At 33.1% G+C, this 15,890-nt stretch overlaps 2 protein-coding genes across 2 annotated transcripts; both read left to right on the plus strand.

The window, feature by feature from the left end:
* Positions 1 to 4,691: 4,691 nt before the first annotated feature.
* Positions 4,692 to 6,741, plus strand: LOTGIDRAFT_232059 (hypothetical protein). Its single transcript, XM_009055636.1, has 6 exons — positions 4,692 to 4,844; positions 5,176 to 5,240; positions 5,579 to 5,636; positions 5,902 to 5,974; positions 6,257 to 6,360; positions 6,650 to 6,741. The coding sequence occupies exons 1-5, from the start codon at positions 4,707 to 4,709 to the stop codon at positions 6,355 to 6,357; spliced, it is 435 nt and encodes a 144-aa protein (XP_009053884.1). The 5' UTR covers positions 4,692 to 4,706; the 3' UTR covers positions 6,358 to 6,360; positions 6,650 to 6,741.
* Positions 6,742 to 8,920: 2,179 nt separating this feature from the next.
* On the plus strand, positions 8,921 to 14,317 carry LOTGIDRAFT_116903 (hypothetical protein; the record flags this gene model as incomplete). The annotated part of the gene is made up of 4 exons (XM_009055637.1): positions 8,921 to 9,058; positions 9,337 to 9,401; positions 13,897 to 13,954; positions 14,195 to 14,317. The coding sequence occupies 4 exons, from the start codon at positions 8,921 to 8,923 to the stop codon at positions 14,315 to 14,317; spliced, it is 384 nt and encodes a 127-aa protein (XP_009053885.1).
* Between the last annotated feature and the right edge of the window lie 1,573 nt (positions 14,318 to 15,890).

Raw genomic sequence — 15,890 nt, forward strand, 5'->3', positions numbered from 1 at the left:
GTAGTAAGCCAGACCACAAAAATACTTGTTTTAACATCACTGTATACATCTTATTTTGGGAAGGCATAACTAATTGATAAATGAAGGCAAAACTAAACGATAAATGAAGTCAAAAATATTTTTGCTCAAAAATCCCTGAAAGTATATTAATCAAATGTTTAGGCCCTGACAGAATAAAAGGAAATCATTCAACTTTCACCATGTTAAAATAAAATGGTGATTAATAAAATATGATTAATTAGGAAAATCATGAGATGACACTTCTCAGTCTCCCCTTTCCTTAAAAGTGTCATGTGGTCTGGCTGACATAATATATTGGTGGTTATGTTTCACGCTATGGCTTGCCTATTTATTTGTTCAGAGTTCAAACAGGTCACAATTTGTCAATTGACTGTATTCAGTATTAATGGCCTTTCAGCCATGGAAGTCATGTACTGGTGCTGGGTTATGATATGATACAATACATGTCACGATACAAGGGGGTTATGATACAATATGTATTACAGAACAAAGGGGTTATGACACATATGTATCACGACACAAGGGGGTTATGACACATATGTAATGAAAAAGGGGGGTTATGACACATATGTATCTCGACACAAGGGGGCAATGACAAATATATATCTCGACACAAGGGGCAATGACACATTTGTATCTCAGCACAAGGGGGCAATGACACATATGTATCACGACACAAGGGTTCAATGACACATTTGTATCTCGTCACAAAGGGGTTATGACACATATTCATCGTGACACATATGTACTATGACATAAAGGTAGCGCAAAACATGGGGGCAAAGACACATATGTCTTTCATACAATATCTAGCAGTTTAACATCAATATAGTTTTAACTGCTTACATATATTAGTAAAAACCCGTCTAATCATCCCTTTTATAGGGAATGTGCGCTATTTGGGGGTTGATTTGAGTGTTGAATACATGTCCTCAGATGTATTAGAAATCTAAGAAAGTCACAAAATTCCTTCAAAAATACTTCTAACTAGGAATTTTACTCACTATTTCTAGATATATGTTGTGTCTATATATCACACGGATAATTCTGGGCAATGATATGATATGCTGTGAACACTCGAACTCTAGCTAAAAATTTCCTATTTCTGAGACTAAGGTACAATTGGCCAAAAAAATGGCCCAAAAGTTCCTTTAAAATAATTCAGTTTAATCACATGCATACATAGATATAAATAGCATATTTCAAAAATCTTTCCCTATAATTGACACTAATTGAAAATTTTGCATACTGCCACTTTAAACATAAAAAATGTTATTCAAAAAATAGACCTATGCCAACAGAGTTCAACAATATCTTTGATCAAAATACCTTTTGCCAACAGTATGTGGCTGATAATCCAAGAGGATAAAACAAAACACCAAAAACTCCAAATAAAACTACACTAGTTAACAAATCCTCATGTTCCCCACTAGACATTTCAGATGAAATCGTTCACAGGATTTAGTAGGTGTTATAAGGTTGATATTATATGATATTTCATAGATCGGCTTATTAATAAGAGACATATCTTTGCCAAGGAGTGTGTAAACTATTGACCTATATTCACAAGTCGCTATTGACAACAGTCATCAACAAAAATAAACAATATTTACTCTGAATGAAGACTTGATCAAATGATTAGTTATCACTAATTTTAGTTTAATTCAATCAATATAACACCAATTTCTATTTCATTTACTTTCACTCTGTAGAATATTTTTCACTTCAATCTCTCCGCCTACTTCTTAACTAGCAATGAAAATTTTACTTAAAGATGGGTTCCCTTATTTCATTTATTTATATATATATTCTATTATCGCAATCGAAAGTAGAGGTGTTTTACTTTATCAGGAAAAAATACCACTTTGTCCCTGGTTAACTTTAAAAAAAAAAAAAAAAAACAAGCTAATTACCAAGGGAATGCAGATAAATGTTCTGAACAGTAACCGCAATAGAACGATCAATTTGTATTTTTTTTCTATTATCCAGTCTGTACAGTCATAGACATTTTTCTTTGGTTGATAAAACTCTTAATTATATGCAACAGTTATTCGAATATTTTGGTATTCTATTTGTTGCCTCAAGCAACAGGAAAGATTATATTTCAATTTCATTTTGAAAAAATATATAATGAATGAATATAAATTAGCTTTAGCTTACTTTCCATATCTCCTTCCAAAAAGATTTGGCTCATTATTTTAAAAAAAGAAAATGTGGCCAGTATTCAAAAATAGCTTCACGTCATTTGGTAATATGAAGTCTAAATTTAGCGACACAGCGTGGATTTGAGTTTATTGTATCCTCCAAGCACTTCAACATCAACATGTAGATTTCTTTTGATTAAAAATACATGGTTAATTTATTATAAATACCAATTTATCAAATAGTTTGCTTCATTTTACTCTTAAAAAATGAAAAAAGCCTTCTTTATTATGATCTAATAGCTTAATACACGAGCACATATATTACAAATCGAAGGGAAAAATGAGCAATATTAAATATTTGCACCCAAAGTTTTTTCATTTCATATTTTTATAAGCTTTCATTCTTATGCAACCACACCAACTTTCATCTGATCCATAACACCATCTCCATACACCTTAATATTACCAACCAATTAAATTTCTTCCTTTTCAGCACTAGCATTATGTGATGCTACTAACAAAATTGTATGTGAATTAAACCCAGTGGCGGGCAGCCGCACCTCCTCGCAGTCCCAAAAAATCTCATACTAGGTTAAAAATTTGGGCAATCTCAGATATTTAGACTTAAACCTGGCTCTGCCAATGATTAAACCTAGATTTAAATCAAAATGTCCATATTACATGTGTAAATCTGTTTAAATTATCTTGAACAAAGAAACAGTATACTAAAGCTTATACTTACTTTCAAATTTTGTGTATAAATCAAAAATAATACAGAGAGTAAGAGAATAACTCCTGCACCTAGCCAATAAAAATACTCCAGTTTGATGATATCACATTACTAAATCCTAGAATAATACATAGAATATTGTATGGGATTAAGCAATATAACTAGTGTGATTGTCTAGAATAAAATAACTAGTGTGATTGTCTAGTATAAAATAACAAGTGAGATTTCATTGTCTAGAATAAAATAACTAGAGTGATTGTCTTGAATGAAATAACTAGTGTGATTGTCTAGAATAAAATAACTAGTGTGATTGTCTAGTATAAAATAACAAGGGAGATTTCATTGTCTAGAATAAAATAACTAGTGTGATTGTCTAGAATAAAATAACTAGTGTGATTGTCTAGAATAAAATAACTAGTGTGATTGTCTAGAATAAAATAACTAGTGTGATTGTCTAGAATAAAATGACAAATGTGATTGTCGTTGCCTAGAATAGTGTGATTATCACTGTCTCGAATAAAATAACTAGTGTGATTGTTACTGTCTAGAATAATGAGATTATCATTATCTAGAATAAAATAATAGAGGAAGTCTGGGATCCTTTGCTATAGCAGTCAAAAATTAATGGTGATTTTACAGAATAAAATGTTCATGATCTCAAAGTAATGTAGTATTAATATTAATTACAAGTTCAAGAGGTCAACTGGAAAAAAATGAAGCCAGTAAATCTAAATGTTTCCACAGAAGGTCAAATTTCATCTTCTTGTTCCCATTAATTAATTAAAAAAAAAAGGTTCTCTCCAAAGTCATCATTTATTTCCGATAACACAATAATAGGCCTAGTGTTTCAACACATTTTGAAAATACAATTATTCTCATAATCATAGCACTGGTAGGCCTATAGGATATATACACTATAATTCTGGTCACCTTAGTAGGGTGATATAAGAATAAAATTCCCATAAAAACAACAGGTAAAGGTTTGATCAACTGAAAGGAATGATTAGTAGGACCTACTAGGCACAACATGGAGTCAATCCCTACAAAACAGAGACAGATGTTTCGGACTACGGACTGGTTGAGAAATATTGTCAATACAGCACGAAAATGAACTATATATCACAGTTCAAAAAAGATTATATACTCACAATGAAATAAATGCCAAAGCTTTTTACACTTTCGTCGACCCTTTTAGCTGGAGTTAATAATCTAATCCTAATGTTTATATTCTGTTTATCGCGTGGATTCGACAATAGTTTTTTGATTTCGTAAATGAAAATCAACTGAGAAGGGGCACAACTCGTGAAACCAGACCAAAGTTGATTTATCATGGTAAACTAAGTCCTTAATGACGACGAATTGCAGGAGCCACAGACATCTGACTGATAATTCGAATGTTGCAAATTGGTGCTATCAGTGCCCTCAAAATAGGACCTAGGCCTACATAAAAAGTTTAGAAAACCTCTTTACAACGTCTTTGATGGCAAAAAATGAATGAACTGTTTTCACAATAGTAATCATGTTCCTTAAGCACCAGTAGCATATATTGTTTATAAACAATATGCCACCGGTGTTAAATGAATATGAATAGAAATTGGAATCTGGAAAATATAACTCTGTAAAAAATACATTACATTTAGTAAATATAATACGTTTAAATGGTAGGCATATTATTATAGCTATATCATTAAATTCTATCATGCATGCATTCTTTATTATTATTGCAGACGTACCAGATGTTTGAAAATTAGCGTACTCAGATTTTAATTAACTGTAGAACTAATTGTATGTAAAGTTGACAATCTACCAAAATGTCTTCAGTGGAAAGAATAATTGAGTTTTTACCTAACGAATATGGATATGTAATATTAGTAGGATGTCTCAGTGTAGCTGTTAACATGTGGATGGCCTTTAAAGTTGGTGCTGCTAGAAAGAAGTATGGTGTTGAGGTAAATGCCCTAATATATCGTCTTTGTTATATCGTCAGTATCAACATTTTAAAGTTGTAGCCTTCAGGGTATCATGATCACTAGCATGACTGATAAATCATACCGTGACGTCACAGAGTACAATATGGGGTTAAATTACGAGAAGCAAGAAGTGGAGTCTACAATACTCCAACACGCTCCGGCATCTCCAACAATATAAAGTGTCTTAACCACGTCAACAGTTCTAATTTCCATGGCATATTGCCACTTTATCAAGTGCTATCGAGAAATTATTATCTTAACCTTATTTGTAGACTGTGATTTATTAATTTATATCATTTTGATATTTCAGTACCCCAAACTTTACAGTGATAACAATGATACATTCAACTGTATTCAAAGAGCTCATCAAAACACGTAAGTAAACACTCATTAGGCTTTCAAAATAAATGGAAGGGCTAAACGGTCATGTTTGCTTGGATCCTACTGCACCTCCCCCCTCTCAAATGTCATACCATTGAGTTCTTATTGCGGTGGCTAAACTGCCTCTTCTACAATAGGGACTAGCTGAACCAAGTCCACTAGCCCACGGAGGAGGGGACCCAACTAACTTAAATCCTCTGGCCCCCGCACATCTCGTTGAGCCAATGTCTGTGTTATTGGTCCCCCTTTGAAAGATCTGTGGCCGTGCTCCATCTAATGATTTATAGAAATGCTACTATCACAAACTACAAAACTGTCGATTTAAATTTCAGATTAGAAGGATACCCTCAGTTTTTGTTCTTGTTATTTGTGGGTGGTTTAAACAATCCTGTAAGTATTTGTCAACAATCTTCCATGTTATATAGATGTTACCGATAATATATCAAAATCTCAATAACTGTTTGAAATATACGGTTAGAACGTCGGATTTGAATTTTGAAAAGTGTTACGGATGGCCTTAATTGAGCTGTATCATTTGAGAAAGCAGATATTTAAACGTCACAACAATATCCCTTAAATTTAGATATTTCAAATACTCTAGCTAGGTACCCTATAAAACTATGATTTGTATCGTTTTCTAAATTCTGTTTTCCAGATATGGGTAGCTGGACTAGGTGTAATTTATCTACTTGGTAGAATTGCCTATGCTCTTGGATACCATACTGGAGGTAAGTGAATTCATTTAATCTACAACCATATCTGCAGCTCGATCAGTAGTTTAGTAGTCTGTTTTGCTCTGTGATTCCAGTGGACAATTTTTGGTCGTGATTTCGTTCTTATCTTAGTCTACTGACTCTGAGTTTGTCATCTCTTCAATATGGGATGTTTTAGCTTTAGGTTTGAGTATGGAAGACAGGGGGATGGTGAACAAACAATTCAAAGAAATATATTTATTGAAATGTAAAACATGTCTTTTATTTCACTTAATGTTTTTCATATTTGGTATTTAGACCCAGAAAAAAGAAAATTAGGCGCCCTACCAATGCTTATTTCATTCATCCTAATGTTGGGTAATTGTGCTCAATTAGGATACAGAATGGTACAGAATTAACAGGTTGGTGTAAAATTATTTTGCTTTTACAGTCTGAGAATTAGAACAGAATAGCTTTTGGAGATCGGATTGATCTTTTGGAGAACAGACTGATATTTAGGAGAACAGACTGATGTTTAGGAGAACAGATTGAGACAACAGAGAGATCTTTTGCTATAGGATAGGATACCAAACTTTAACCTTATAAATACTAGCATTACGCTGTAGGCACAATTCATCAAGTACCATAATTTTTTTTATTACTATATCCATAATTTGTTTATTTATTTATCAAAATATTTTTCTTTTTCAGATGCTAAGTTAAAAGATTTGTTTCTGTTTATTTTAAAAGACTTATAGCTTGTAATTTAGAACTGATTTATATTAAATATTTTTATATACAGATTTTAGATTTTTGTGTTATATTGTGATCATAAACATAGATCAGACTGCGAGACCAGACCGTATATTGGAGGTGTAGACATATCCCTGGAAGATCAGACTGACCTTTGGAAAACCAGACTGATCTTTGTTAGACCATTTATCATTGATATAAGATTTGAACGACATATACAAGCGAGGAGCACATATAACAAAACACAAGACAATATTATGGAATATAACACATTTCTTTAATAAGGTTGGGCACATAACGTTTCAACACAATATACACGTGTCGTCATCAGATGTAATGTGATGACGTCACTTGTATATTGTGTTGAAACGTTATGATTAAAAATACATGATAATTCACCAATTAGAAACACCAATTAATCAAATAGGTTGCTTCATTTGACATTAAAAAAATAAGGAAACCCATCTTTAATGGTTATGAAGATATTTTCTGTCAGTGTATTAATCTAACAATCAGATAAAGTCGCACCCCTTCACTGCCTTGGTTAAATTAAAATGAGGTCATGAGGAAATATAGGGTAGAAAATTGAAGTGCAGTAATGCCTATGAAATTTGGACATGAAACCTAATAGCCTAGGCTTCAAATCTAAATCTGTGCTCTGATCTACAAGATTGATCCAACTTTTATCATAAAATATTTTGAAATTTCACCCTGATAAAATTGAATGGGAATATTATATCCCACATGACAGCACATTTAAAGTTGACTACATCATACATCATATACTGTACCAGTAAAGCACACAAAATCATTGAAATTGTCCTATGAAAGATATTTACAACATTAGGCAATCACATCTTTAACTCTGAAAAAGTTAAAATGAATCTACCATCTTACTATCTAATCCTACAGAAAACAGACAAATATTCCTGTCAGCTTATCTTTCAACAAATTTAGGCTGGTTTAAAAAAAAATACATGTATTGGCATTGCATGAATATGAAAAAAATTTTGGATAGCTGTACCTTACACCACATGCAGGGCGCATACTGAGTGATGAAAGCAGACTCAAGGGAGGTAATTAAGCTCAATGCTTGATACCTGAAAAGTTATAAAAGGGAGTTATGATAATGGTTCGAAAACAATGTATCCATTCATTGAATATCAAGACAATACTTAGCAGTGAATATTCTCATATTGTTCTTCCTTTTTCAGACTAACTGTTGTGCATTCAAAATGACTATTATATTAGCTAGTGATGTTTTAACTTTACCACGTGGTAACGGCCAATTAATGAGTTATTAAAAGTTAACAAACTTTCTTCATGACCATTAAGATTTATCCAATGATCAAAAATTGTTTAAGGCAAATGACATAATGATTCCAAAACTCAAACCAATGGCAAAAATTGCACATAGTAGTTCGCCTCAAATTGATATTAAGACTGAGGCCAATTTACCTTTAAACCGCGTAAGACTACTGAGTCAAATTTACATTGGTACTGTGGCCAATTTACCTTGCGAAGACTCCCAATGACTCGAAAATATTGTGACAAATTTACATATTATCCAATTTCATATCGCCTACCAGTGAAATATTTGATTGTAAAGCACACAACCAGTCATAGGCTATAGCCCACCTTCCCCTAGCGGATCTTGTTATTAAATAGGCCAAGGTCTATATGGGCCTTTCTTGTTATGAATGAATGAACGCAGTGAATATTATACCCTTGGAGATAAAATTATTTGACCTTTATCTCACGGTTCATTGTCACCTCAAAAACTGTTGATTCATGTTTATTTGAGATAGGCGCATGCATTAGACATTGTACAAGGTAAGCTAAGCTAAAATGATCAGTCAGAGCACTAAACAAATCATTATCTTTCACGTTAATGGTAAGCACGCGTAATCCAACCTGCAATTTCGATTTTTTTGAAATGGTTCATTATATAGGACTATTTGAAATAATTATTTTGAATTTTCATCAGATTTAAGATAAATTCTTGGAACAGAGTAAGTAATACTTTTAATATGTAAGACCATAAAATTGTAATATTTATCAAATAATCAATTAATTAATTTGTAAAATAAGCCACATATTTAGAACTTTGCTATACCAGACGTCAAAAATCCTATTTGAAAATTGGTGTAAATAGATAAATTTGAGTGTTTTTTTCAGATTTTAATTAACTGTAGAACTAATTGTATGTAAAGTTGACAATCTACCAAAATGTCTTCAGTGGAAAGAATAATTGAGTTTTTACCTAACGAATATGGATATGTAATATTAGTAGGATGTGGCAGTGTAGCTGTTAACATGTGGATGGCCTTTAAAGTTGGTGCTGCTAGAAAGAAGTATGGTGTTGAGGTAAATGCCCTAATATATCGTCTTTGTTATATCGTCAGTATCAACATTTTAAAGTTGGAGCCTCCAGGTTATCCTCATCTAACTACTTGCACGAATGATAAATCATACCGTGACGTCATAGAGTACAATACTCCAACACGCTTCGGCATAACCAACAATAAAAAGTGTCTTAACCACGTCACCAGTTCTAACTTCCATGGCATATTTGATTTTTTAGCAAGATTATCGAGAAATGATTAACGCTGAAATTATTTCACCATGATTTTTATTATTTTCAGTACCCCAAACTATACAGTGACGACAATGATACATTCAACTGTATTCAAAGAGCTCATCAAAACACGTAAGTAAGCCTGCATTCATAAATATGCAATTCAGGACCAAATTAGCTTTCATAAGATGTGAAAGGTCATAATGTTTGCTTGGAAATCTCATGCTTTAATCCTTCTGCTCTGCACTTTCGCACCTCGACAGTTGGAAATCGAAAAAGAGCAGGCTAATGCCGCTGTCCTGGCAAAATTTCCCTCATCGCATCCTGCATGGCGTTGCCCGTCTTCATTAGCCCACATGGTACAGAAAAGTAGGACGTAAAACTCCATTCATTTCATTTCATTTCTGCACCTTCGCAAGGCAGTGGCGTTTCTATGGCTTTGCTCAAATATCATAGGGACTGGTTAAACCAAGTTCACCGACCTCCTCCTCTATTGGGGGCCCTTCCCAGGAAATAAAAATTAACAAAAGGGGACCAACCCACTTGAGTCCACGGGCTCCCGACTCGTCTGTGCTATTGGCCCCCTTTGAAAGTTCTGAGACCGTGCTCCATTTAATGATTTATAGAAACACCACTCGCTAGCAACAAAACTGTCGATTTAAATTTCAGATTAGAAGGATACCCTCAGTTTTTGTTCATGTTATTTGTGGGTGGTTTAAACAATCCTGTAAGTATTTGTCAACAATTTTCCATGTTATATAGATGTTACCGATAATATATCAAAATCTCAATAACTGTTTGAAATATACGGCTAGATCGTCGGAATTGAATTTTGAAAAGTGTTACGGATGGTCGTAATTGGGCTGTATCATTTGATAAAGCAGATATTTAAACGTCACAACAATATCCCTTAAATTTAGATATTTCACATACTCTAGCTAGGTACCCTATAAAACTATGATTTGTATCGTTTTCTAAATTCTGTTTTCTAGAAACGGGTAGCTGGACTAGGTGTAGTTTATCTACTTGGTAGAATTGCCTATGCTTTTGGGTATTATACTGGAGGTATGTGTTAATTTAATCTACAACCATAACTGAAGCTCGATCAGTAGTTTGCTTTGCTCTGTGATTCCAGCGGACAATTTTTGGTCGTGGTTTCGGTCTTATCTAACTCTACTGACTTTGAGTTAGTCATCTGTTCATTGTGGAATGTTTCAGCTTTAGGTTCTAGTATGGAAGACAGGGGGAAGGTGAACAAACAATGCCAATAAATATATATATTTAAATAAAAAAATTTTCAACGTATAAAAATTACCTTTCTGCCAGTTCAATACGTCCATTTTCACCAACTCAGTTAATGTTTTTTTCATATTTGGTATTTAGAACCAGGTAAGAGAAGAATTGGCGGAATACCTATGTTTATTTCACAGCTCTTAATGTTGGGTAATTGTGCTCAATTAGGACACCGAATGGTTCATAAATACAGAATTAACAGGTTGGTGTAAAATTATTTAAAATATTAGAACAGAATAGCTTTGGGAAAACAGACTGGTCTTTGGGAGAACAGGCTGATCTTTTGGAGAACAGACTGATCTTTGGGAGAACAGACTGGTCTTTGGGAAAACAGGCTGATCTTTTGGAGAACAGAATGATCATTGGGAGACAGTTAAGACCCCAGGACTTCCTAGCGCAAAGATCGTTTCGAGAATACACAGCCTGGCTTTGTTGCTATAGGATAGGATATCAAACTTTAACCTTATAAATACTAGCATTACGCTGTAGGCACAATTCATCAAGTACCATAATTTTTTTTATTACTATATCCATAATTTGTTTATTTATTTATCAAAATATTTTTCTTTTTCAGATGCTAAGTTAAAAGATTTGTTTCTGTTTATTTTATAAACTATAATATATAACTATTATAAATTATAAGACTTATAGCTTGTAATTTAGAACTGATTTATATTACGTATTTTTGTATATTTGATTGACAGATTTGAGATTTTTGTGTTATATTGTGATCATAAACATAGACCAGACTGCGAGACCAGACCGAATTTCCGAGGAATAGACATATCAGACTGACCTTTGGAAAACCAGACTGATCTTTGTTAGACCATTTATCATTGGATTCCAAGAAATCACTTCCAGACTGATCTTTGAAAAACCAGACTGATCTTTAATTGTTAGACCATTGATCATTGGATTCCAAGAAATCACTACCAGACTGATATTTGGAAAATCAGAGTGATCTTTGGAAAATTAGACTGATCTTCGGAAAATCAGACTGATCTTTGGAAAATCAGACTGATCTTTGGAAAATCAGTCTTATTCGAAGACCAGAAGTTCAGACTGATTTTTGGAAGTTCATACTTAAATGTCCAGTCTGATTCTTGTCAAATTCGACTGATCTTTCGAAAATCAGACTTATCTTTAGGAAAGGGTAGATCTTGCACGAGAATTACCTGGCAGTATTTGTATTTTCTATGGGCTATATCTTTGTTCTCATAACATAAAAAACATCCAGAGTATTTGTTTAATATATTTGTCCCCATTTTATGTATATTTGTCAATCTTAGCCGTTAATAAATGTAATCTTTTTAAAAGAGATTTTGCAGTTATATCTTAATTTTTAATCTGAACATTTTTTTTTTTATAAAATATTATAAATTCATGAGAAAATGTATTAGACCCTAATGTCCCAGTCACATTATCAATATCACATAATATGCTTTGCTATAGGCTTAGATTCTAGAATATATGCAAGTTAGTTTGAAGAGAACTGAAGTGAAACAGACAGAAAAGATTATGCTGTACTGCTCTGAATCCATTAAGCGAACATGAATTTAATTGTGGTCTGAATAAACTACAGATGGCAATGTAGTACTTTGCCCTTGACCTTCACTTCCTCATTTTCATCAGCTGGCTTCAGAGAGAAAGGTGAATGTGAATGTTACATTGTTTTTTCGAATAAAATCAAACCTGACGAACCTAAAGCAGTGAATTGTAGACATATGATTCTTGTAGACATATCAGTAGACTAGTACAGAAAATCAAGCTCGTATATTATCAATGATGTCATCTTGCTTTTTGTGGTCAATCTTAAATCTTCCTCTTCCTGACTTTGTTTAGATCTTGTTTGACTCGTGATCTCAATAATACAGTATTAAAAGTTGGCTACAGCCACAGGATCACTGAAATTGTTCTATAAAAGATATTTACAACATTAGGCAATCACATCTTTAACTCTGAAAAAGTTAAAGTGAATCTATCTAACCCTGCAGAAAACAGACAAATATTCCTGTCAGCTTATCTTGCAACAAATTTAGGCAGTGGTTTAAAAACAAAACATGTATTGGCATTGCATGAAAATGAAGAAACTTTGGATAGCTGTACCTTACACCAAATGCAGGGCGCTTAGCCTACTGAGTGATGAAGGCAGCCTCAAGGGAGGTAATTAAGCTCAATGCTTGATACCTGAAAAGTTAGAAAAGAGAAAGGGATTTGTGATAATGGCTTCAAAACAATGTATCAATTTATTTGAATATCAAGACAGTGTTTAACTGTGTATGTGTATTTTCTTTTTTCAGACTAACTGCTGTGCATTCAAAATGACTATGATATTAGCTAGTGATGTTTTAACTTTACCACGTGGTTATGGCTATGTGGTATTAGTTGGCTGTGGTAGCTATGTGATCAATACATGGATGGCAATGAATGTGATGAAGGCAAGGAAGAAGTTTGGAATTGAGGTAAGACATATATCCCTAAATTGTACAAACAGCGAAAATGGCCACCCATTTATTGTAACCCTTCATTCAACGACCAGTGAAAATTCCTCCTTGCAAATTTCAAAATTTGGTAATTTTGAGCATACCAGGTAAGTTAATGTCTAAAATATCACCACATAACCTTGACCTTCATTAGAGTTAGACAGACAGCTGATTTTAAGCCTTCCCCCTAGTGCCCTGGTTCCCAACCTGGGGTGTTTTCGTCCTGTTGGGATGTGGGACTAGGATGTCAGGGGTGTGGCCAACTGGTGTAGGATAAGAATTTATTTTGAATTGAGATAGCACCTCACATCATCACATTCTGAACATGTGGATGAAACAAATTTTTGGGGGTGTGAAAGATCTAAATGATTGCTCCAGGGATGTGAAGGCTGAAATAGGTTGGCAACCACTGCCTTAGTGCTTGCTTAATAAAAGATTGAATGTATTGTAGTTTATACATATTCATTTTTAAAATTGATTTTTTTTTTTGTAGTATCCAGTTGTATACAGTCCAGACAACAAAGAGTTCAACTGTATTCAGAGAGCACACCAAAATACGTGAGTTTTTTCCCTTTGCTGATACAGTCCATTAAAGATTATAGAAAAACATGCATTTTCAATACAGTTGAATATTGAAATGGGATACACAATCTTGACTAAATTGCCCTCATTCTACACTTCATAGAAATGAACATCTTTTGCCAAATTTCATGCTGAAAAGTAATATTTTAAAAATTCCATTCAATTAAATGGATTTTTTTTTATTGCCTGAATGATATTATTAAGCAAATTGTTATTTCTTTTATTATGTAATTATCTGGCAAGTTTGAGATTTTTTCATTTGAATTCAGACTTGAGGGATATCCACAGTTTCTAATGTTATTGTTTGTTGGAGGATTACAATACCCTGTAAGTATTAAACCTTCAATTCAGAAAAGAAAATGATGAAATTATGATGTGTAGTAATAGCTTGTTAGTTAGTATGTAATGAGAAAATTAACCTAGAAAAATATGAGAAATCCTAAAATTGACGTTCTCTTGAATAAGTTTCTGAGAATAAACCAGAAAATTTTGTGCCAATGGAAGTTAGAAATTCCACAACTTACTTATACTGCAAAAGGTCCACAATACCTTCATTTTCTTCTTCAGAAAGTCACAGCTGGTTTAGGAGCTGTGTGTTTACTTGGAAGAATAGCCTATGCCTTGGGCTATTACTCTGGAGGTAAGCTTATAGATTTAGATTTTTGTGATTATCTTCCTGATGTGATATGACTGTTGTCAAGAAATTCTGATGTAAATCTTATTTTGGATTTGGGTTTTTGAATAAATTTTCACTTTCTTCACTTTAAGTGCACCATTTTTTTTTACCAATCAAACCTCAGTCTCAGAAACAGGAATTTGTTAGCTAAGCTAATCAGTAATAGAGTTCACAGCTCACTGTCAAAATTTGAAACTCTTTTGTGTGTCCAGAATTATCTACATTTAAATATTAAAATAAGAACTCATTTTAAGATACTGTGATATATAGAAAATACATATATAGTACATTTGAAGACTATTTACAGATATTTAACACTCAAATCAACCCCCCAAAATGGTTCACCTGTCCCTTTAACATTATTGTAAAACTTTATGCTGCATGAGTGAAAAAGAGGCATCCATATTTTAGTTAGATTTGATGATCCTGTCTACCAGCTAATCCTGGCATTTATGAGTACAAGACTTTTTGAGACTGTTTGAGATTGTAAATATGTATGGTTGTAGTGTATGTTAAGCAAATTTTAACTTTATGTTAATTAAACACAGTGCATTCTTTAGTTCAGAATAGTGTAACCAAGAGAAGGAAATAAAATTCTGTTATTTTTCAGACCCTGAGAAGAGAAGATATGGTGGTATTCCTCTGTTTATTTCACAAATCTTGATGTTTGGAAACTGTCTCTCATTAGTGTTCCACTCCCAAAGATGGCCACCATGCAAATAAATATACTCTGGTAGGTTTCAATGTGTAAATTTCATCATTTTATCTGATATTGAAATATATATATAGTGTTGGCAGTATGTTATGAGTTCTAGTCAATATGAGTTGAGATTCTCTAGGATATTCTTTTTATACACCCACATAAAATGTGGAGCATTTCACCCATGTCACCCATGTCCGTTGGTCCGTCAGTCCGTCGGTCCACAATTGCTTTAGAACACTTTAGAATGCACAATTCTTGACTTATTTTGATGTAACTTGGTATGAGTGTTTGTTATCAGCTAAGGATGAACCCTATAAAAAAATCAAAAAAGTCGAAAAATAATTAGTATGAGTTATTGCCCTTGTTCTTGAAAACGTTTTCAATTTTTAGCTCGTAAACACTCTAGAAGGCCCAATTCTTGACAGATTTTGATGAAACTTGGTAATATTATACAGTATCGCCCCAAAAAATTCAAAAGAAGTGTATGACTGAAGGTTGAATATTTCATACTAGTAATTGTTACTGTAAGCTTACTGCCAAATATATTTGTTTAAAATCAAAGCCGCCAGTTGGCATATATTACCTTGCCTGACAAGCTATCTTTGTTAATTTGCTTGCTTTGCTCTACACCAAAATCAATTTCTAAAACAAACAATACTGATGAGGGTTTTGTATCTGAAACTTGGTCTTGATCTGCTAGAATCATGATGAATAGATATCATTTCTTGTTTATCATGCCTTTTTCATACAACTTCAGAGCTATTACTGCTCAGAAGGGTGCTCCCGGTTTTTAAAAAGGGCTGACTGTTATAACTTTGAGGTCATTGAGAACTGTACTACAATAAACAATATAGAAGCAAATTAAGTTGATAAGCTAATATTTA

The sequence above is a fragment of the Lottia gigantea genome (genome assembly GCF_000327385.1).
Source record: "Lottia gigantea unplaced genomic scaffold LOTGIsca_25, whole genome shotgun sequence".
In the NCBI taxonomy this organism is placed as follows: domain Eukaryota; kingdom Metazoa; phylum Mollusca; class Gastropoda; family Lottiidae; genus Lottia; species Lottia gigantea.